The sequence below is a fragment of the Carlito syrichta genome, unplaced genomic scaffold (assembly GCF_000164805.1).
Source record: "Carlito syrichta isolate Samal-C Ts95f unplaced genomic scaffold, Tarsius_syrichta-2.0.1 Scaffold311804, whole genome shotgun sequence".
Lineage (NCBI taxonomy): Eukaryota > Metazoa > Chordata > Mammalia > Primates > Tarsiidae > Carlito > Carlito syrichta.
Window position 1 is genome coordinate 91,960 of NW_007255900.1, and position 25,481 is coordinate 117,440.

Genomic DNA, 25,481 nt, shown 5'->3' on the forward strand with positions numbered 1-25,481 from the left:
TGGAACCAATTCCTGTCTTTGCACATAATTCATGATATGCAATGATTTATTTATGTACCTGTGAGCACGCCTTTTCATCTCTGCACACCATCACCTAGCACCTGCATACCACATGAATCAGAAATGTCTACCACCAGAGGTGTGCATCCCAAGAGGTGGGCAGCAATCACCCCTCCCCCATAAGTCATTTAAAACACTGCTTTCCAGCCCAGCCACCACAGGGCAGCCATGATGTAGGAGGCAAGGTCTCAAGAATTCTTCAGGAAGGCAGTGACAACTGTTAGGTCAGTGCTCATGCTCGTATGGCTCGGCCCTGGGTTAGGGGTGCCACATGTCAGATGCGGTCACTTCTTGGTAAGGTTCCAGGAGATGTGATAAGATCCACAAGGGAGCATGCAGACCACACCCACACCACATGGAACATAGCGCTTCAAGGTAGCAGGCGAAGGACTCAGCCAGTGAGTGTGGATATCCACTGTGCCATTAATGCGAAATTCACAAGAGACAGGACTTTAACATAGTATGTTATTAGCTTGCTGAACCTGTCCATAGAAGGAACATCCCATACCTGGCATCAGGTGGTGAAGCTCAGTAGCCAGCCCACAGCCTGTCTGTTCACAAGCTGTAAAACTTGAGGGCACAGCTTGGCCTCTCTGGGCCCAGTCTTGTCATCTGCAGAGCAGGATGACACTGTGGTTAGGGCTGAAAAGCAACCTGCTCGTGTCCACAAATACCCAGGGCCAACCCATCCTCCATGCTATTGTTTATGTCACATATTTATGAAATCTGGCATCGGAAGCTGAAGCTTCTTGCTTCCACTTGCCTAAGTTTACCAAAGAACATTTCCAAGGAATTGTTCATGCAGGTTCAAGTACAAACCCATAGCAGAACAAAGGCCCCCATGAGGCCAGCCTCACTGCCAGGCTGGCCTCAGCCCAAACAACAGCTTCTGCAAGAACATCGTCTCCACACTTCAATGTGTTTTGTCCCCAGCACCCAAAATAGACCTGCCTGGTCCACAGCACATCTGGAGGAGTGTCTGAACTCTGTATGCTATGTCCTGCTCCTGCTCCTACAGACAGCAGGGGCCACCCACAGGAGCGGGAAGCTGTGGTCCAGGTGGATGCCCGAGCCATAGCAGCCTGTTCTGAAAGCTGCAGAACAAAATGTACAGAGGGAGCTGCTCAGAGATCATCGAAACACTGTGTTATGATGCTCAGCGCCACCTCTTGTGGAGGCTGTCGAGCGCAAATCAGTGCCTCACACGTGGTCCCTGAGCAAAGGACTCCCCGAGGGGAGTCACCATGGAGAGCTTGTGTGTGACTCAGAAGGTGGCGTCCAGCTCCTCGATCTTTAGGCAGAACTACACTAGAGTCATGAGAAGGAACAGCACTCAAGTCCTCATTGGCAGCAACGCTAGCGCCCCTGGCCCGCCGGTGTCTTTGGCCCTCAGTGCTGTCTACCCACCAGCACTCACTCAGTCTCCCATAAGGCCTGCTGGTGGCCTCTGTCCCTTGTCCAGGTGACAGCTAGACCTGGAGTGTGCTCAGGTTCCACTCTAACAGCAGCAGCTCTGGCCTCACAACACTTTCTGCTGGGAATGGGCCTCTGTATCTTTTTATAACTTGGAACCTTCTAAAGGGCCCCCAGGGGCGGTGCTGCCCCATCTCCATTTTACAAACCAGGAGAGAGATTCTGAGACTGTGGTGCTTGCCCAATCTCACACAGCTTAGACTTCGAACCCAAATATCCGTGTTTCTCCCAAGCCGTCACTGGGCTGTCTCTCTCTGGATAATCTCACTTCGGGTAATCTTCCTTGCTAAAGGCCATTCTGCATGGTCTCCTGCGGCTCCCTCTGTAATGCAGGTGTGACGGCCTTTGCTCCAGAGGCCTGGTGTGTTGGCTGGCAGCACGAATACACATTGATAGAAGCCAAACCTATGTGAGAACATCTAAAGCTGTGACCAAGATAAACAAGGCAGCACAGCATACTTCTATCCAGAATCTTCCCCTGAGGGCCTGCCTGGTATTTCACTGGATAGCCCTTCTGACTCCTAACCAGGCCCTGGAAGCTAGGTGGCCCTGGGCATGTTGTGTACCTTCTTGTTATGGTTTAGAGGGTAATTGTGAGGATTCCCTAAATGAGGCAAGTGAGGTAGATGAGCCCGCGGGTTCGTGACCTGCCTGGGCAGCGAGACTTCATCTCTACAGTAAATCAAAAAATCAGCTGGGTGTGGTAGCACATGCCTGTAATTCCGGCTACTTGGAAGGCTGAGGCGGAAGGACTGCCGGAGCCCAGCAGGTCGAGGCTGCGGTGGCCGGGAGCGGCCACTGCACTCCAGTCTGGGCGACAGAGTAAGACTCCAACTAAAAAAAAATTTAAAAAAAATAAAAAATAAAAATAAAGCACAAACTTCTCATGGGTTCTCCTTAGATGGTGGCCACAAACAGGAATGCAGCAATGCAAGCCATGCCCTTGTATATAACTTTCAGGACACACCTGCCGTGGGCAATGCAAGAGCCATGAATCTTCAAGACTCTGCTGGTGTATCTGCATGTGTTTTAAAGGTGGGCTGAGTCCCAGTACAGAAAGAGGGTGGGGGTCGTCACAGAGATTTACTCTTCCAAAGGTGACCCTGATAACCCTCGTGTCCCCTGACCAGGCACACAGGGAGTGTAATGGGGTAGGGATCAGTGACCACTTCATCCACAAAAGCTCCAGGAGCACCCGGAAGATACAATGTGAAAGTTCTGGAAATTAAAAAGTAATACTAAACAGAAACACCCAATGTTCTTCAGATACAGTGGAAGGCACATTGTCATGGCAACCAGAGGCTGAATTATTCACCAAGTGATGAGGGAAGAACCTCTGAAAGGAGGCAAAACAAAGACAGTGGGAACCAATTAAACCATTTCTGTGGGGGAAAACAAACCAAGTCCGCCAGGTAGGCTCCATCCGACCTCCTGGGATGTAATTTCTCAACTGCTGTTTTCGTTGTATCTAATTCTGGGTTTTCAAACATGGTGACAAATGTCCAGAGAGCTACTATATTCTAGTCCAAGGTTTAAAATTAGTTAAAGATTCAGTGAGTAATGGAGTAGGATGAGTCCTGGACCTGTTTTGGGGACCTCTTCAGCAGGAGGCCTTCAGGGGAGTCCCAGAAGCCCACCTCCCCCTAACTTCCCTCCACCCACATTCAGGTGTGGGGACTCCAGGCTTTTCTTGTTCCAAGCAACCACCATGATAGTTTTTGGAGTATCTGTGAACCACATATAACATCATCATGTATTCACCTTTTTTCTATTTAAATCAATTCACTTAATATTTTAATTTGAACAAGAACTTGACTTGATTATCCAACATAAGACTACTACTAACGGGCACAGTTAGAAGGCAGCTACAAATAGTATGGTGAGTGAGTAGAATTCTTTTAATCTCCAGGCTGGGAACTTTTTTTAAAACATGGTCCAGGTAAAATGACCCACAAAGCATATCAGGGTAAGCAAACTCTGCCCCATTGATCACTGCCTATTTTGTAAATAAAGTTTTATCAACACACAGTCATTCCTATTCATTTACATGTTGTCTAATGGCCAGACAGAGACAGGCTGGGCCACAAAGTTGAAAATATTTATGACCTGGCCCTTCACAGAAAAAGACTCTTCCCCCTAAAGTATATGACCAATATGCTGATGACCTTAATGGCAAAACTTCTGTACATCAAAAAAAGCATTAAAAAAATGAAAATACAAACTTTAAACAGGGAGAAGAATGATGATATTCAGCACACATCAGCCACAGCTTCCAAAGTGAACTCCTAAAATCATTAAGAGTAAAATAAACCTCAGGCAGTAAGAGAGGAAGAAACCAAAAAGCTGATAACACAAAAACAAACACTCAGCCTCACTAGAAATTGGAGAAACAGAAAACCAAACCACATGACAGCCCATCCCAGAGCCAGCAAAAATGAATGCTGGTGATGACAAAATAGCTGCCAGGGGGCCCCATGGCAGGTGCCCTAGAGAACCTGGTAGGAATGCCAAATGCTGCATATTCTCACTAAGAAGTGGGAGCTAAACACTGGGGACACACGGACACAAAGATGGAACAGCACTGGGGACTACTAAAGGGGGAGCAGGGAGGAATGAAGGGACGGGGGCAAGATAAGAAGACTCCCTATCAGGTACCATGTCACTATTGGGGTGACAGTTTCAATAGAAACCCAAACCTCATCTTCATGCAACAGACCCACATAACAAACCTGCACAAAACCTGCACAAGGACCCCCCTGAATCTAAAATAAAATAAAATAAAACGGATAGGTAAACTTGGACAGTAACTTCAAAAGATGATTTGGCAACACCTGGCACAGCACCAATGTACACCCTGTGGCATGATCCCCTCCAGGTGTGGGCTCAACACGCTCTCATTCACTGCCACCAGGAAAAAAATTCAAATAAAGGATTTCAGTGGAAACTGGGAGCACCAGACCCAAGCTCTCCAGCAGGAAGCAAAAGCAAGTCACCCTGCCCTCCAAAATGAAGATTCCGCTTCTCAGGCCAAACAAAATCTGCCCATAGGAGGAGTCCGAGACAACCTTCAGATCACGGGTTCTCACCTAGGATGATTTTCTCTCTCCCACCTCCCCCAGGGGACACTGGGCGGTGTCAAGATAGACGTGTGTTTGTCACAACAGGGGGCGTGATTACTGTTACCTAGTGGGTGGGGCCAGGGAGGCTGCTGAACAGTTGCAGGGCACAGACAACCCCTTCACAGAGACTGATCTGCCCGGCACATCAGTCATGCCCAAGTTAGGAAACCTGCTGTAGACACTTGCTTCTCAAAGGGTGATCCACGGACCAGCAGCATTGGTACTCCCCAGGAGCTTGTTAGAAATACAGACTCTCAGACCTTGCCACACCTGACGAATCAGAACCTACATTTTCCCAAAGTCTCCAGTGACTCTGGGCAGGGACAGCTAGAAGCATTGATGGAGGACAAATCCACAGAGGGAAAAAGGCAGTGAGGCTCTGAGTTCGCCTTTGGGGCACTGCCTCTCCATCTGCGAAGGGTCAGTTTCTGGGGTTTAAAGAGGGAAGGGAGGGCCAAACATGGTGGCTCAAGCCTGTAATCCCAGCATTTTGGGAGGCCGAGGCTAGAGGACTGCCTGGGCAACATGGTGAGACCTTGTCTCTACACTAAATAAAAAATTTAGCCAAGCATGATAGCACATGCCTGCAGTCCTGGCTACTTGGAAGATTGAGGCAGAAGGATCGCCAGAACCCAGCAGGTGGATGCTGGGGCAGCTGTGAGCATGCCACTGCACTCCAGCCTGGGTGATGGAGTGAGACTCCAGCCCCCTCCCAAAAAGAGAGAGAGAGAGAAAAGGGAGGATGGGGGCTGTCCAGGCCACTGTCCTCCAAAGCCGAGCCCTAGAAGACGTGCTCATACCTGACAAGAGGGTGGAAGGAGATGGAGGAGATGCCCCTTGCAGCTGCCATGCTGGATGACATATGTGAGCGCCTCGACATTACCCCCTGATAGCACACTGGATGCAATGGTGCTGTCTGGCCCCACTTGTTGGGGATATTAGAGGATACAGAGGTTTGCCTGCCGGGAGGGCCTGAGGTGCTCTGAAAGCCCATGGTACCTGCTCAGCAGCTCCTGATATCCTCAGGCAGCATCCATGCCTGGGAACTGGGATACAGAGCAAGTCCGTGAGTTTCTGGGTCCCAGTAGCTCTGGCACATGAAAGAAACCTAGGGGGCACCTGACACTTGAAGGCCACTGCATTCACAGTTCTGCCCTCACTCGTTGGCAGCCTCAACTCCCAAAATGTTCTGTCCAGGGCACGAGACTAGATCCCAACAGAGCTCAACCCACAGGACATGGCCGTTCCACCCCATCCCACCCCACAACGGGGTCAACCTCCAGCCCAGCGGACCTGAGTGACCACCTAGGGCATCCATGGGCAGGGAGTAACACAGAGAGTGCTCACTCACAGCTTGAGTCACAGCCAGACAGCACATGGGTTGACTTGGTGCACATATCGTCCAGAAAATTACATGTATGTGTACAGACGTGCATGTGTGAATACACTTACCCACAGTAATGCACTGTACAACATTTCAGTCAATAACAGATCATATATACCTCAGAGGTCCCATAAAACAGATTATAATGGGGCTTATACCATAGCACCTTATGTCCTAGCGTGAGGCATTCCTCACACATTTGTGGTGACGCTGGTGTAAACACATCGACTGTACTGTCAGTCATATGAAAGTCTAGCACATACAATTACGTGCAGTTCACAGTGCCTGATAATGATAATAAGCAGCAATTTTACTCGTTTATGTATTTATTATACTTTACTTTTAATCTTTTTTCAGTGTTTTCCTTTGACTTATTTTTCTTTTTTTACATTAACTGTAAAACAGCCCCAGGCAGGTTCTTCAAGAGGAATTCCAAAAGGCATAGTTATCACAGGAGATGACAGCTCTATGCGTGTCATTGTCCCTGAAGACCTTGCAGTGGGATAAGCTGTGGAGGTGAAAGTCAGTGACGCAGACGATCCTGACCCTGTGTAGGCCTAGGCTCATGTGTGGACTTGTGTCTTAGTTTTTTGTTTTGTTTTGTTTTTGAGTTGGAGTCTCACTCTGTCGCCCAGACTGGAGTGCAGTGGCCGCTCCCGGCCACCGCAGCCTCGACCTGCTGTGCTCCGGCGATCCTTCCACCTCAACCTTCCGAGTAGCCGGAATTACAGGCATGCACTACCACGCCTGGCTGATTTTTTTATTTATTGTAGAGATGAGGTCTCGCTGCCCAGGCGGGTCTCGAACCCGCGGGCTCAGGCAAACCACTCACCTCAGCCTCCCAAGGGCGCGGGATTACAGGCTGAGCCACTGAGCCTGGCTTGTGTCTTAGTTTTTAAAAAACAATGTTTAAAAAGGTAAAAAAAAAAACCAATATAAAATAGCTCCTAGAATAAGGATATAGAGATATTTTAATGCAGCTGTGCAATGTGCTTGAGTTTTAAGCTGTGTTAGTAAAAAAAAGTCAAAAAGTTAAATAATTTTAAAAACTTATCAAGTAAAAAGTTAGAGTGAACTGAGGTTAACTTACTATTAAATAAAGAAAGGTATTTTTTATAAATGTATTGTATCCCAAGTGCACAGTGTTTATAGTTATAAAGTCTACAGTGGTGCAGTCATGTCCCAGGCCTTCACTTTTACCGCTTTTACTCACTCATTGACTCACCCAGAGCAATATCCACTCCTGCAAGCTCTGTTTGTGGTAAACATCCTACACAGTGGCATCACTTTTTATCTTTTACATTGTATTTTTATTTCACTTTTTTATAGGTAGGTATATTTAGATACACAAATACTCACCACTATGTTACAACTACCAAGAGTATTCAATACAGTAGTGTGTTGTCTGGGTTTGTAACCTATGAGCAGCAGGCTACACCCTACAGCCCGGTGTCACAAGCTACAACACACAGCCCAGGTGCACCATAGCTACACCCTACGGCCCAGGGATGTCATAAGCTACACCATATAGCCCAGGTGTGTCATAAGCTACACCATCTAGGTTTTTGCAAGTACACTGTGATGTTCACACAACAGCAAAATAACGACACATTTCTCAAAATGTATCTCTCTTGTTAAGCAACGCATGACTCATGTGTGCTTGTGTGTAGCTTTTCTTAAAAAACTTAGAAGATTTGGCAATACTGGAACCCACATTCTTGCAGGAAAATGATCTGACAGAGGTGAACAAGGACTGTCCCCCACCCCCAGCACCAACAAGGCATGGCCTCGCCAGTTTGGTCCACTCCTTGCCTGGCTTCTACAGATCAGAGATTGTCCCCTGGGAGCAATTTTACCTCTGGGGACATTTGGCCTTGTCTGGGGACAGCTTTGGTTGCAAGGGGGGTATAATGTGCCAAGACTCAGAATGCTGCTAAGCTTCCTAACATGCACAGAACAGCTGCTCACAACAGGGACCATATAGCCAAGAGACCTACTGTAGACACTGCCTTGCATGTCCAGTCCAGTGCACTGGGGTGGCGGGACCTCCAAGGGGCTCAGCCTGCGAGGACATGTTTGGCTTCCACTGTGCCCGCATGCTGCCACTTACTTGGAGAGTTTCATCTCAATCTGCTGCCGGATCTCCTGTCTCTCCTCGTCGGTTCTCCTGGGGAAGATGTTCCGGTCCTCCAGTTCCTGCTTGCTTGGCCGGTTCCTCAGCTTCACAGCCAGGAGCTCTTTCTTGCATTTCCTGGGCAATGTTCCTAAGAGCCCCATGGAGAGAGAAGAGAAAAAGGGACAAAGAAGACAGGCTTAATGGAGGGCTGGCTTGTCACCAGGCAATCCACCTGCTGGAGAAAGGCCACTGGACCAGAGTGGCAGTGGTTAGAGCTGAGAGGACGTGTGTTTGCCAGTTGGGTGCTTCCAGTGGAATGGTGGACAACATAACGCCACCATCTCTATCAACTAAGTCCTGGTTGACACCTGTTGCTCCAGCGTGACTGTTAATACCCACTTTTTCTTTCAAAAGTATCTGAGTTTGGACCATGAATTACACAGTGATTGTCTCCATGTCAGCCATTGTACCCTACCCAGCCTCACATGGTACCTACGCTCTCCTCCATCTGCTACCCTCTAGCCACATGGGTCCTCCTCCAGTTCCTTCATGTCCTACCTCAGGGTCACTGTGTCATGTCCTTTCTCTGCTTGCCATTCAGTTCTGCCTGGACTGTCCAAGGCTGGTCTCCTACTGGGCAACATGGTGCAGTTTGACCTGGCTTCTTAAAGTCCAGACCCCTCCACTGCCACCACAACCCCCTATTTTAATTCTTTCCTTAACTGGTGTCTTTCCTGCTTGTTGGTTTGATCAACTAACAACTAACCAAATGAAAGCACAGTGACACCCTCTGTCCTAGGAGCGTGTGGAGACAGCACGTCATTGATGAAGACTGTTGAATGAAGTGATAGGTAGACTGACTCCAGATCTGCTAAGGTGAGACAAGTCTTTGTGTCTACACATGTTCAGAATCAACTAAGGAAAATCAGGGTATGCAAGGGTGATCTTAGGGAACAGAATATGTGTACAGCTAAGGTTTTGCTCATTCACAGGCAGAGAAGCCACTCCTTAGTGCAGTAGGGCATACCTGAATGCTGGTTAGTTGAGCTCTCTAAATAATGGAGGGCCAACATGCCCTGGCAATGCAGACGCTGACTACTTGCGTGTACCTCCAAAGTATGGCGTACAATGTAAATTGCAGTTTTGTAGTTTTATTAGCCTAGATTTAATTCCTGGGGACTCAAACCATCATCCAGCACAGTCACTTCCATAGATGAAAGCAGACTTTTTTGCTAAGGAAAGTGGTTCCCCCAAAGAAAGGCAACTCTAGTATGTGAGACAGGCAAGAAAATGAGTTCAAAATAAACTCATAAAAATGTGTTCCACGTGAAACCTCTATGCTAGGAGCAAGTAATTCTCATCTGTTTATTAATCCAGCTTCCATTGGCAAAACAGGGATACACAGTAGGGCCACAAAAAAAAGTATGGGTTGGTTGATTTTCACTGAGATATTAGGAGGTGACCTGGTTTTGTTACTTAAAAGTCAAAAATGAAAATCTCCATAAAAAATAGTTTAAACTTAAATTTAAACTTAAATTTCTGTCATCTAACAAAAATCTTGGATAAAGTAAGATACAAAAAGTGAACTCAGCCAAGGCTTGAATTTCTAATATGTACTTGTTGGCGTTAGGGTTAGGGTTAGAGTTAGGGTTAGGATTTGGTGAAAAAGAGAAAAATAATGAGACTGAAAACTGTTTCGGCAAGGACTCCAGACCAAATTTGTTTTAATAACTTTAGAAATGATCGCAGTCTTGTATTTATAGACTTATAAGAGCCTGAAGGAGTCACGTGCATTCCTCAGTTGGTTTCTACAGCAAGTGATGGCGCAGACTGAATGCCACAGTGACATTCAGGAATTTGGGAAATCTCAAAGGTCTTGAGACAAATCCTCCATAAATGTCAAGGGTCTAATATGAGGAAAAAGGAACTACCCTTCTCAGAAAACTGCAATACGCTTAAACATAAAACTATACTGAATGTGGTTTAATCTTTTTAGCTTTTGATGAGGCAAGTCCTCCTTAAACCTTCTGCAAATGTCTCAGGCTTGTCATTACAAACTTTCAATCATATTTGTTCTTAACTGAGAAGAGATCATTTTACAGGAGATTTCTAGATGTAAATAAAAACTTACACCATGTGAAATCTCTGTGATAGGAGCAAGTAATCCTCATCTGTATATTGATCCAGTCTTTTGAGCACAACGAGGACACACAGTAGGGCCAAAACAGAATCTGACAGGCTGCCTGACATTCACCAAAGTATCATTCTGCTACTTAAAAGTAAAAAAAGAAATCTCCATAAAAATTGCTTAAAATGAGGACTTTTCACAGTTTGGTCATTTTACCCAACGGATTGAATTAATTAAGTGAGCACACATTTCCAGAACAGGTTGGTTAGCACAGAGTAGGACCCAGGAGCTGAAAAATGGGGCAGTTGGAGGGCTGGGGGGAGAAGACCTTTCTGTCTAGACTGTAGGAAATGAGATTCCTCACCACCCCCCCCCCCCACCTTCCTCACCCCCACTTTCTCTTCTTGTTCTTTGATCTGGAAATTCCATTTCTAGGAGTCTGACTCCCAAAATGAATGGGATAAGCACAAAAATGTGCACAAAAGGATGTTCATCCCAGCCTTCTTCACGAACGTAAGAAATTAAACACAACTTAAACATCTAATAAGATGGCACTCTTTAAATTATGGTGCATCTGTTCCACCTAAATATTGTATAGCTATTAAAATGCTGGTGTATATGCTACCGAACGATAAAAGACAGTCCCTATATGTTGCTAAGGAAAGCTAATTATAGAATATGCACACATAACCATTCCTACTCAACACTGTACTAGAAGTCCTAGCCAGAGCAATTGGGCAAGAGAAAGAAATGAAAGGCACCCAAATTGGCAAGGAGGGAGTCAAACTATCTCTGTTTGCGATGACATGATTGTCTACCTAGAAAACCCTATAGACACACATCTAAGAGACTCCTAGAGCTGATAAATGACTTCAGTAAAGTTTTAGGATACAAAGTCAACAGACAAAATTAGTAGCCTTGCTCTACACCAGTAATGTTCAAGCTGAGAACTAAATCAAGAGCTCAGTCCCATGTATAATAGCCACTCAGAATCTATTTATAAAAAAAATAGATTGCGTGTTTAAACCTCAGTCATCCTCAAAGTACTCTCTGTTTGATGCAATACACCTATTGAGATGCTTTTTCCACTGCTCAAAACAGTTTTTGAGCTTGTCAATTTTGACGCCTGTTAGTGCTTCTGCTGTTTTTTGTTTTACCTCTTCTACATTGGCAAAATGTTTTCCTTTGAGGACCTTTTACATCCAGGAAAAAAAAAGTCACTGAGGGTGAGACTGGATGAATAGGGAGGGTGGGGCATGAGAGTCATGCTGTTTTTGGTCAAAATCTGTGGAATACTCAGCACAGTGTGGGCAGGTGAGCTCGTAAATCACCCATCAAGAAATGGGCAAATGCATTGAAACAATCTCCAAAAAAAAAAAAAAAGCCACTGTAGCTGAACGCAGCCTCTCACAACAACACTTGCTGGTACATTGATACTTATGGGTTCCTACAACACTTACCTAGCAGAAAAAGCCTGTACTACAAGGAGCCTACCCTCCAAAAATAATTCCAGTTTTTTTGGGTCCCCTCCACCATACATTTAAACAAGGAGGTAAAAAAATTCTACAAGGAGAACTACAAAACACAGATGAAAAAATTGTAGACAACACAAACAAATGGAAGAAGCTCCTATGCTCATGGATCAGAAGAATATTGTTAAAATGACCACACAGCGCAAAACGACCTACAGATTTGACATAATTCCTGTATCAAAATACCAGTATTATATTTCACAGAACTAGAAAAAACAATCCTAAAGTTTATATGGGACTAGAAAGGAACCCAGATAGCCAGAGCAATCCTAAGTAAAAAGAACAAATGTGGAGGCATCATATTGCCTGAATTCAAGTTATACTACAGGACCATAGTAACTAAAATAGAATGGCACTGACACCAAATTAAACAGATCAATGAAACAGAATACAGAAGCTGGAAATAAAGCCAACTACTTACAACCAACTGATCTCTGACAAAATAGACAAAAGAAAAAAACAAACAAAAAAAGATGGGGAAAGGACACCCTAGTCAATAAATGGTGTAAGACTATTGCGTAGCCATATGCAGAAGAATGAAACTGGACCCCTACCTCTCACCATACCCCAAAATTAACTCAATATGGATTAAAGACATAAATGTCAGATCTGAAACTAAAAAAATCCTAGAGGGAAACCTAGAAAACACTCTTCTGGATGTTGGCCTATGCAACATACAGAAGATCCCAAAAGCAAATGTGACAAAAACAAAATAGACTAATGAGACTTAAACTAAAAAGCATCTGCACAGCAAAAGAAATAATCAACAGAATGATCAAAAAACCTATGGAATGGGAGAAAATATAAGCAAATTATGCCTCAAAGAGCTAATATCTAGAATCTACAAGGAACTCAACTCAACATGAAAAAACTCCATCAAAAGTTGACAAATGACATGAGTAGACACTTCTCAAAAAAAGACATGCAATAAGCCAACAGACATATGAAAAAATGCTCAATCCAGCTGTGGGACAAAGGGTATGGTCAGAAATGGAGGAGGAAGAGCTCCAAAGAGATCAGTGGTGAGTCCGGGGCTGACCCAAACTCCCTCCTCCCCAGCAATCCTCTGAACATCAGACCCACTTATGTGACATGGGCCATGACTGAGAGGGACAAAGCCTGGATGTTAGTCCCAATAGGAGAGCTCCATTCCAGGATAGGCCTGGTTGTAGCACCGCAGTGAGAGTACATACCTGGGGAAGAGATAGTCCCATACTTCCCCACCAGAGATTTCCCTAACCATACGCGAGTGGGAGGGGAGGCCTGCAGACCCACCCACCTCCACTGCTTCGTTCCCTGAGGAAAGAGTGAAAGAAGTGGCTTTGCAGGAGAGATCTGATTAGAGGAACAATTACAGAGCCTGACATAAAAGGGCAGGTTTTTTTGTTTGTTGGTTGGTTTTGTTTTTCCAATTTTTAATTTTTTTAATTAAAAAATTTTTTGACTATTTGCTTGTTAGTTCTTCTATTTTAAAAATATTTTTCCTTTGTGCATGAATGTGTATGTGAGAGTTTGACCCGCATCTTTTGATTTTGTTGTAGTTGTTGGTTTTTGTTCTTCTGGGTCTTTTTTATATTCATTTTTTATAGTTTAAGGGGAATGTCAATAGATATGTGAGGGTTCAACATGAATTCACTTTTTTTCCCCTTTGGTCTTTCTGTTTCTCTTCTCTATTTACTTTGTGCTAGGCGTGTGTGTGTGTGTGTGTGTGTGTGTGTGTGTGTGTGTGTGTGTGTTTGTTTAGTTTTCTTGGGGGTCTTTTTGTTGCTGACTGTTTTGTTTCACTTTGTTGTTTTTCCAGTTTGTTTTGGAATGTGTGTGTATGTGTTCAATTGCTTTTGCACTGGTTTCTTTACATCGTCATATAGAGTGGTAGTGGAGAGTGAGTCTTAGGAAACACATACCACAATAAGTGAACATTTTAATTTGCAGGTTGTATCTGATTCCTAGCACCCCATCCCCCACTTTATTCGAATTTTGAAAACTACAAGAAACACAGTAAAGCCTCCCATCCACCATCCTATTTCATAATAGAACAAATCCAGACCCTGGATCAGGGAAGAATAGAGGTGAGCAAATGTCAGAAGGGAAATCCTCTCCCACTGACAATGAATAATAGAACTAAAGAAAAAAACAAGAGATCTGTCACAAATGAGGAAAAGCCAAAGGGAACCCTCAGGCAATTTCAAATGTACCAAAGACAAAACTCCTGAAAAATCAGACCTTGGTGCCCAAACAATGGAAGTCATCAAAGACTGTCCCCAGAATATGACAGGGATTAGAGAATAGTTGGAAGGAGTGAACAGGACTCAAGAAAGACAAGATGTAACACTGAAAGAACTTGTAACCAAGATTTTGGCAATAAAAAATTTCATCCAGGAAATACATAACAAGATGACAAGCATGGAATGCAGAATTAATCTAGGTGAAGAAAGAATCTCAGAACTTCAAGACCAGAACATGGAATTAACCTGATCTGTAAAAAACATAAGAAGACTCAGAAAGAAAGAACAAAGCCCACAAGAGATGTGTGATTATATCAATAGGCCAAACCTATGCCTGATTGGTATCCCAGAAGAAGAAAGGGAAAACAACTTGGAGCAAGTATTCCAGGAAATGATCCAAGAAAACGTTCTCCATCTCAACAGAGATGTGACCAGCCGAGTGCAAGAGATAAAGAGAACCCCCACAAGACATCAAATGAGAAGACCAACCCCTAGACACATAGTAATTAACCTACACAAAGTAGGCACAAAAGAAAAAATCCAAAAGAGAAAGGTCAACAGCAAGAGAAAGGTCAGACTACCTATTGGGGAAAACCAATCAAAAGAGCAGCAGACCTATCAGTAGAAACACTACAAGCAAGAAGGGACTGGAGCCCTATATTCAAAGTCCTCAAAAATAAACAATTTAAACCAAGAATTTTTTATCCAACCAAGTTCAGCTTCATCAGTGACGGAGAATTAAAATCCTTCCCAGACATCCAATCCCTAAGAGATCATGCAGATTCCAGACCAGCTCTACAGGAGACACTTAAAAAGGTATTAAGCACAGAAGAAAGAATAAAAAAAGATTGACCACATCCTTCCCAAGAGAACAACAGAGCACAGAATCAGCAGAGAATACAGTGCAACAAGAAACTTGAAAACACACACATACATTAACTCCAACCCAAAAGAAAACAAGCAAACAAGGGAAAAACTGTACAAGAACCTCAAGACAGGGATAAACAATCATATTCCAATAATCAGCCTGAATGTGAATGGACTAAATGCACCACTGAAAAGACACAGACTGGCAGACTGGATAAGAAACCATGACCCAATTATTTGCTGCATCCAGGAGACTCATCTCACTTCAAGGGACACCTACCAACTCAAAGTTAAAGGTTGGAAAACGAGTTTCCAGGCAAATGGATCACAAAAAAAGGCAGGAGTTGCAATCTTAATATCAGACAAAACAACCTTTTAGCTATCAAAAAAATTTAAAAGATGCAAAAGAATACTACATAATGATAAAAGTTTCAATCCATCAACAAGAAATATCCATCCTAAACATATATGCACCCAACACAGGAGCACCAGCATTTACAAAACAATTACGAAGTAAACTAAAAAAAGATACTAACTCTAACACTATTACTGCAGGGGACTTGAATACCCCACTGACAGCCCTAGATAGATTATCGAGGCAAAAAATAAACAAGGAGATCCAGAACCTAAACTTGACATTCAACCAAATGGACTTAATAGATACTAGATACCTACAGATTATTCCACCCAGCAACCACAGAATATACATTCTACTCATCATAACATGGAACATACTCCAAGATTGATCACATCCTTGGCCATAAATCAAGCATAAACAAATTCCATAAGGTTGAAATCTTGCCATTCTCAGACCACAGTGGAATAAAAATAAATATCAATACCACCAACATTTTCTCAAAGCCCACAAAGACATGGACACTAAATAGTATGATGCTAAACAACTACTGGGTTAACACTGAAATCTGAAGTCAAAGCAGAAATGGAAAGATTCCTGGAAACAAATGAAAATGAAGAAACATCTTACCAAAATCTCTGGGATGCCCTGAAAACAGTTCTCAGAGGGGAATTTATATCTCTACGAGCACACATTGAGAAAATGGAAAGATCAGAAATTGAGATCCTAAAAAATCACCTAAGGGAGCTGGAAAAAAAGACCACCAAAATCCCAACTTTAGCAGAAGAATCTAAATCACAAAAATAAGAGCCCAAATATAGGACATAGAAGACAAAAATATCAGAAAACTTCAACAAAACAAAAAACTGGTTTTTTTTTTTTTTTTTTTTTGAGTTGGAGTCTCACTCTGTCACCCAGATTGGAGTGCAGTGGCCACTCCTGGCCACTGCAGCCTCAACCTGCTGGGCTCCAGCGATCCTTCCACCTCAGCCTTCCAAGTAGCTGGAACTACAGGCGTGCACTACCACACCCGGCTAATTTTTTGATTTATTGTAGAGATGAGGTCTCACCAAGTTGCCCAGGCGGGTCTCAAACTAGCGGGCTCAGGCAATCCACTCACCTCAGCCTCCCAAGGTGCAGGATTACAGGCTGAGCCACTGAGCCCGGCCAAAAAACTGGTTCTTTGAAATAACGAACAAGATTAATGGGCCCCTAGCCAGAATGACCAAAGAAAAAGAGAGAAAAGTCCAAATAAACACAATCAGAAATACAAAAGATCAAATCACAACTAACCCCAAAGAAATACAAAAGATTATCAGAGATTACTATGTACACCTTTATGGAAACAAACTTGATAACCTAAATGAAATGGAGGACTTTCTGACATCACACAACCTCCCCAGGTTAAAACAAGAAGACATTCAGACACTAAACAGACCAATAACAAGCCAGGAAATTGACTCTGTCATACAAAAACTACCTATCAAAAAAAGACCTGGACTGATGGCTTTACAACAGAATTCTACAAAACGTACAAGGAGGAGCTGATACCAATCCTACTGAAAGTATTCCAGGCAATTGAGAAAGACAGAATTCTCCCCAAATCATTTTACAAAGCTAACGTCACACTGATACCCAAACCAGGTAAAGAGCCAACAATAAAAGAGAACTATAGGCCAATATCCCTTATGAATACAGATGCAAAAATCCTCAACAAGGTTCTAGCAAATCAGATCTAAAAACACATCTCCAAAATCATCCACCATGACCAAGTAGACCTCATCCCCAGGATGCAGGGCTGGTTCAACATTCGCAAGACCATAAATGTCAGTAAATACATCAACAGATGTAAAAACAAGAATCACATGATTATCTCATTAGATGCAGAAAAAGCTTTTGATAAAATCCAGCATCCCTTCTTGATAAAAATCCTCAAATACCTAGATAAAGAAGGAATATACCTCAAAATAGTAAGTACTATCTACAACAAACCCACAGCTAACATATTGTTAAATGGACAGAAGCTGGAAACATTTCCCGTGAAAACTGAAACAAGACAAGGCTGTCCACTCTCACTGCTCTTGTTCAATATTGTGTTGGAAGTCCTAGCTCGGGCAATTAGACAAGAGAAGAAAATCAGGGGTATCCAAATAGGAAAAGAGGAAGTGAAGGTGTCCCTCTTTGCTGATGATATGATTCTATACCTTGAAAATCCAAGAGAATCTGTCAAAAACCTACTTGTACTGATAAAGAACTTTGGCAAAGTCTCAGGGTACAAAATAAACATGCAAAAGACAGTTGCATTTCTATACACCAACAACAAGCAGGCAGAGACCCAAATAAAAAGCACAATCCCATTCACAACAGCCACAAAAAAAAAAAGAAAGAAAGAAATACCTTGGCATCTTCCAAACCAGAGAAGTGAAAGACCTTTACAATGAGAACTACAAAACACTGCTCAAAGAAATCCAAGAAGACACAAGCAAATGGAAAAATATTCCATGCTCATGGATAGGAAGAATCAACATTGTTAAAATGTCCATCCTACCAAAGGCAATCTACAGATTCAATGCAATACTCATCAAGTTACCAACATCATTCTTCTCAGACGTGGAAATGACAATACAGAAATTTACATGGAAACATAAATGACCACAAATAGCCAAAACAATCCTTAGCAAAAGAAACAAAGCAGGAGGTATCACACTTTACTATAAGGCTACAGTAATTGAAACAGCCTGTTATTGTTACAAGAACAGGCACATAGACCAGGATAGAGATTCCGGAAGCAAAGCCTCAATTCCTCAACCAACTCATCTTTTACAAAGCCTCCATCAACAACCACTGGGGAGAGGAGAACCTGTTCAATAAATGATGCTGGGAAAGTTGGCTGACCACATGCAGAAGATTGAAACAGGACCCTTACCTATCACCATACACTAAAATTAACTCTAAATGGATCAAAGACCTAAACATAATACCTCAAACTATAAGAATCTTAGAAAACACAGGAGACACCCTTATGGAAATTGGAACTGGCAACCACTTCCTATTCAGAACCCTAAAGGCCAATACCTCAAGAATAAGATAGACAAGTGGGACCTCACCAAACTAAAGAGCTTCTGACAAGCAAAAGAAACCATCAAGAGAGCAGGGAGACAGCCCACAGAATGGGAAAAATATTTGCCAAGTGTATATCTGACAAAGGTCTAACATCTAGGATCTAAAAGGAACTCAAACACACTGAAAGGAAAAAAAAAAATCAGCCCCTTTAAAAAGTGGGCAAAATACATGAATAGACACTTCTCAGAAGAAGATATATGGGTAACCAACAGACACATGAAAAAGTGCTTAGCCTCACTTATCATCAGAGAAATGCAAATCAAAACCACATTGAGATACCACCTAACCCCAGTAAGAACGGTCATCGTCAATAAAACAAACAACAGATGCTGGCGAGGATGTGGAGAAAAGGAATGCTTTGACACTGCTGGTGAGAATGCAAACTAGTACAACCTCTTTGGAAGACAGTGTGGCAATTTCTGAAAGAACTGGAAACTGACCTTCCATATGACCCAGGAATTCCCCTATTGGGAATATACCCGGAGGAACACAAATCATTCTACAAAAAAGATACCTGCACACGTCTGTTTGTTGCAACTCTATTCACAGTAGCAAAAACATGGAACCAACCATGTTGTCCATCGAAGTTGGACTAGATAAAGAAAATGTGGTACATATACACAATGGAATATTATGCAGCCTTAAAGAAGGACAAATATATGGACTTTGCAGCAACTTGGATGGATTTGGAGTCGATCATACTCAGTGATCTATCACAGAAACAAAGAACAGAGTACCATATGTTCTCACTCATAAGTGGACCTTGAACAAATATAATGCTATAAGAAAGCGTTTGGTAGTAATGGGAAACTGTCAGGGGAGCGGGGGTGGGATTGGCAGTTGACAGAAACTGCTAGGGGAGGGAGGGGCATACCTCATCAACAAGGGTACCTGCATAATCAATGTTTGCATACCTAGCCCTGAATTGTATCCCACATCTTTATAATTAAAAAATAAAAAAAGAAATATGATCCCCAATAGTGGAAGTGGGACCTAATGGGAGCAGGTTGGGTCAGGGAGTAGATCCCTCACGAATGGCATGATACCCTCCTCTTGGTAGTCATTGAGTTCCTACTCTGTTCCTGGAAGAGCTGGCTGTTAAAAAAAACCTGGCACCTCTGTCCCCTCTGTCTCACTTCCTGACATGTAATCCTTGCATACGCTTGCTCCCCTTGCCTTGAGTGGACACTGTTTGAAGCCTCACCAGATGCAGATGCCTGCACCATGCTTCTTGTACAGCAGGCAGAACTATGAGCTAAAATAAACCTCTTTTCTTCATAAGTTTTTTTTAAAGGTATGTACAAATATATACACATATACATTCAATTTTTCAAATATACATAATCTTATTAAAAATCAGCATGAAAAAGCCAGGAATTGGTCAATTTATTTCATTGGGTTTTCTGTATTTTTTTAAGTATAGTTTCCTTATATAACATAAATAACTGCTTAGAAAGAATGTTGTCAAGTAACATCAAAGAAAATGGCAAAATATTCTCTCCTCCACAAAAGCAACAAGAAAACTTGCAAAAATAAGAATCTGCATTTTCACAACTCTGGAAATTAACCAAAGGATTACAGCAAAACAAAGAATATTTATCCTAGAAAGGTCAGCTGAATTTCAGGAAGAATGTTCTACCTTCCACCTTTTCTAGTCGCGTTTCCTGCTTTTCAGTTCTGCAGCAGCCTTAACATATGATGGTCTGCATTCAAGGTGGAGACCAGCTACCTGGCAACCACTGAGGGAGCAGAATGGTATGCAGCTCTTCAAAGACTCATTGCTCCCACCTGTCACCATTTGGCCTATCTACTTGTTCCCTGAAAGACCCCACCAATGTCAGAGCCTAACTTTGTTCTGAGGAAGGAATGTTTGTGAAAACTTGTCTACATCTCCAAAGTAAAAAGTGATGGCATTAACTTCTTCTGACCAAGGTAGAAAAACATGGACTGAATTTTGTTTTTCACTCAAAAATAAGGCAAAAAGTCAAAATATATAAAACAATGGTTTTTAAGAGGCTAGAATCAGCAACAAAGGACAGTGACCGTTGAAAATGGGAATCAAATGAGGTGAGTCCTATGACTATCCTAGCTGACTGCCTTTGAAGATTTACTTGGCCAAAGTCTAGGGAGGGGGAACCCAGGAAGAGCCTGGAAAGCTCCCTGAATTGAGAGGATGATGCTGAGAGACCCGTAAGAACAAGAGTGCTGGAGTTAGCAGGACAGAGACCTGGAAAGGAGAGAGCTGCATAGAGAGAAAGCCCAAGGGTTTGGAGAGGGCCCCTTGAATCTTCAGCTGATGAACACATGCCTAGGAGGAAAACCATCTGAGAGGATAAGAGGTAATAGTGCCCGGTGCACAACACAGCACTGGGCGGAGGGCCTGTTCCCATTAATGAGAATGGAAAACTTCCTGATCCCCAGGACACGAGGCAGAGTACACAGAGGGTCCTGTCTCAGTAACTGGTGAATAATTAGCCGTAGACTGAACACTGTTCCAGTCCTGTCTAACAGATCTTAAAAGCAAGTTCTGGGTGAACTAGACTCTTCCAGGTAACTTAACTGCTTCCCAGTACAAAAGTTAAGAATATTCACAGAAATATAAAAATATCCACCACCCAAGAAAGTAAAATTCACAATGTGTGTCATCCAATCCAGCATTACCATGCTTGCAAAGAAGCAGAAAAAAGCTCAATGAACCTCCAGCATAAGAAACATTTTTTAAAAAAAAACTGTTTCAAGGCCATTATAGTCAAAATAAGTGAGAAAAAATTAAAATTACCCAGAGGAAAAAAAGGACATTCTTTGTATAGAATAACAAGAAGACCATGAGAGCAGATGTCTCATCAGAAACGATGCAAATGAGAAGACCATGGAGCGACATTTTTAAAGTACAGGGGGGGAAAAAAAAGATAGACAATTCAGAATTCCATACTTGGCAAAAATAATTTGCAAATGAAGAAAAAATAAACACTTTCTTGGACATCAAATAGCTGGAGGATTTCATCACCAGCAGATCTGCACTCTAAAAAAATAACAAAAGAAATTCTTTAGGCAAAGAAAGAAGAATAATGGAAATGGTAACCGCATGTGCAAATATATAATTTATTATTTCATTTTCTTTAAAAGAGAAATAATTTTTAAAAGTATGGGGTTGATAACATGAGTGAAATGGATGGAAACAACAGAACAAAAGTTGGGAAAGGAAAAATAGAAGTGTACTATTGTAAGGTGATTAGTCTCAAGATATAGTGGCTGCTAACACTTGAAGGTAGACAGTGATAGAACAGAGACACATACTATAAGCATGAAAGCAGTCAACCACTGAAATTCTAAAACAGTTATAGCTAGTCAGTCTAACAGAGGAGATAAAATGGAATAACAAAAAATACTAAAAACAGGCAGAAAGAAAGGAAAGGGGAACAAGAGTCAGGTGGGACAAATAGAAAATAAATAGCCAGATGGCAGGTTTAAATCTAGTAAAATAAATAATCACATTATAATAGTCTGAATACCCTAATTAAAGGCAAAATATTTCCAGAATGGGTAAAAAAGCAAGACCAAAGTATGTGTTGCCAACAAAACATACACCTTAAATATAAAGACACAAATAGATTAAAAATAAAAAGATCAACACTGATCACAGAATGCTGAAGTGGGTGCATTAAAATTAAATAAGGCAGAATTCAGTGCAAATAATCTCATCAGGTATAAGAGTTATCTAATGATGATAAACAGACAACTTCATCAGGAGGGCATAACAATACTAAATGTTGATGAACCAATGACAGCTTCAAAATATATAAGGCAAAAACTGATAGAACTGAGAGAAGAAATAAATAAATCCAGTTGAGGACATCAAAACTCCCCTCTAAATAATTGATCAAACAAATAGACTTTAGAAGACTTGAACAACACTATTAACCAGCTTGATCTAATACTTACAAAACACTCTACCAAACAACAGAAGATCACAAATTCTTTTCGAGTACACACATAACAGTTACCAAGATAGTCTATATTCTGGGCCCTGAAAAAAAGGCACAATAAATTTCAAAGGACTCAGTCATACAAAGTTTGTTCTCTGACCAGAGTAGAATTAAATTGGAAATCAATAACAAGATCACTTTAACAAAATACTCAAATATTTGGAAACTAAATTAAAAACTTCTGAATAACCCACAGTTCCAAGAAAAAGATCAAAAAGGAAAATTGAAAGTATTTTGAAGCAAATGAACATGCAATATGTCAAAATTATAAGGAGAAAATTTACAGCACCAAATGCTAATATTAAAAAGAAGAAAGACCTCAAATCAATGACATCAGATTTCATCTTAAAAATCTAGAAAAAGAAGAGCAAAATAAACCACAAATAGCAAATAAAGAAATAATAAGGATCAGAGTATAAACCAATGAAACAAACAAAAAACAATAAAGGAAATCACTAAAACCAAAAGCTGATTCTTCAAGATCAATAAAACTGATAGAACTCTAGACAGACTGATCAGGTAGAAGAAAAAAGGACAGCAGGAGAGAACACACAAATTACCAATATCAGGAATTGAAGAGGTAACACTGACATAATCTGATTTGACAGATGTAAAAAAAATACTGGGGGGGAATAATGAACTACTTTATGCTATTAAATTTGACCAAAAAAAAAAAAAAAACAATGAAAAACCACACAAACTACTGAAACTCAAGAATAAATATGTAATCAGAATGACCCTATATCTACTAAAGAAATATCATTCCTAGTCAAAAACCTTTACACACACACACACACTCACTCTCTCTCTCTCTCTCTCTCTCTGCAGTCCTAAATAGATGCATTAATGACATCTGTAAAATATTTAAGGAATAAATAATATTAATTTTATATAAATAATTTCAGAAAATTGAAAGGAAGGTGTTATGGTTTGGATGTACCTTCAAAAATTCATGATAAAACTTAATCTCACGTGCAGTAGTGGTAAGAGGAGGTGATTAGGTCATGAAGGCTCCTCTCTCGTGAATGAGTTTAAGGTCCTCATAAAAGAAATTTCACAATGCTTCACACCATTTTACCCTTCCACTCTTTGCTATATTAGGATATCTAGATGGCACCATCCATGAAGAATGGACTCTCACCAGACATGGAACCTGCTGGCATCTCAATCTTGAACTCCTAACCTCCAGATCTGGGAAGAACAAATTTCTATTATTTATGTCAGACTATAGTATTTTGTTACAGCATAGTGAATGAACTAAACAGAGGGACTGCTGTATAGTAGAATTCTCTGATGGCAAAACAAGAAAACATATCAAAAAAAGAATTAAAGACCATTATTCCTCATCAACACTGATGTAAAATTCCAAACAAAAATTAGCAAATTAAATCCAGCAATTTATTAAAATGGCAATACATCATGACCAAGTAGGATTTTTATCCCAGGAAGGCAAGACTAGTTTATTATTTAAAAAGCAACAAGCCGGACTTGGTGGCTCAGCCTGTAATCTCGCACTTTGGGAGGCTGAGGTGAGTGGATTGCCTGAGCCCGCGGGTTCGAGACCCACCAGGGCAACTTGGCAAGACCTCATCTCTACAATAAATCACAAATTAGCTGGGCGTGGTAGCGTGCACCTGTAGTTCCACCTACTTGGAAGGCTGAGGCGGAAGGATCACCCGAGCCCAGCAGGTCAAGGCTACGGTAGCCAGGAGCGTCCACTGCACTCCAGTCTGGGTGACAGAGTGAGACTTCAATTCAAAAATAAATAAATAAATAAATAAAACTTAAAAAATAAAAAACAACAATGTAACTCACCAAATTAATAAATTAAAAAAAGAAAAAAACATAATTACCTAAATATATATAGTAAAACCATTTGACAGTCAAGAAAAAAACCAAAAAATCTACCTTGCCTCCACAAATTTCTATAGTCTATGTCCCATAGACACCTGCAGATATCATTAATATTGATTACAACTAAACAAAAACAGTGTTCAGAGATTATAATACTGCACCTACCCGGAACCAAAGCCAACACACTCTTCCCAACTGATGCCCTAGAACCCATCTGCCCACCTCTATAAAATTAGAAGAGGTGATTGGTCCAGATGTGCAGATATCAAAGCAAGGACACAAAACACACACACACACAGAAAGGAAATACAACACTACCAAGAAAAATCACAAGAATTCTCCAGTAATTCTTTCAAACAAATAAAAATGTATCAACTGTCTGAAAAGAAATTCAAAATAATAACTGTAAGTAAAGTTAGTGAGATACAAGAGAATAAAAGGACAATTGTGTAAATTCAGAAAATTCATGATCTGAATGAAAAATTGAAGCAATACATATTATAATAAAGACCAGAAATCTTGTAGCTGAAGAATACAATAAATGAAATAAAAAATAAAATTGAGAGCTTCAACAGGAAACTAGATCAAGCATAAAAATTTCCAAACATTAAATAATCCAGCCAGAGGACAAAAAGAAGAAAAAAGGATTTAAAATGAGTGAAGAAAGTCTGTGGAACTTATAATACATCATTAAACAAGTAAATGTTTGTATTATGGCATTTTCAGGGGAAAAAGAGACAGAGAAAGGCACAAAAGCCTATTTAACAAAATAATAGTCCAAAACTTCCCAAATCTTGGGAGAGATATGGACACCCAATCCATGAAGCTCAAATATCTCCAAATAACTTCAACCAAATAAGTCCTCTCAGAGGCATATTATAATCAAACTATCAATATTCAAAGCAAAGTGATCATAAAAGAAGCAATAAAAAACTCAAGTTACACATAAGAGAATCCTTACTAGACAATCAGTAGACCTCTCATCAGAAAACATAACTATCAGCCAAGAATACTGTATCCAGCAAAGTTATCCTTCAGAAACAAAGGGAAATGTATTATTTCCCAGTCAAGCAAAACCTGAGCAAATTCATCACCACTAGATTGACCTACAAGAAATGCTTAAGAGAGTATTTCAGTCAGAAGTGAAAGGAAGGTAATTACTATCATAAAAACAAATGAAATATAAAACTCATTGGCAGAGGCCAATTCATAATCAAATTCAGAATTCTTTATTATTGTAATAGTACAATGTAAACCTT

At 41.4% G+C, this 25,481-nt stretch overlaps 1 protein-coding gene across 2 annotated transcripts in view; it reads right to left on the reverse strand.

The window, feature by feature from the left end:
- PHACTR3 (phosphatase and actin regulator 3) overlaps window positions 1–25,481 on the reverse strand; it is a 231,090-nt gene that overhangs the window by 36,167 nt on the left and 169,442 nt on the right. For both annotated transcript variants that reach the window (XM_008069079.1, XM_008069078.2), the window contains one exon: window positions 8,147–8,300. In XM_008069079.1, coding sequence (XP_008067270.1) covers window positions 8,147–8,300 — 154 coding nt within the window. The remainder of the gene's footprint in view (window positions 1–8,146; window positions 8,301–25,481) is intronic.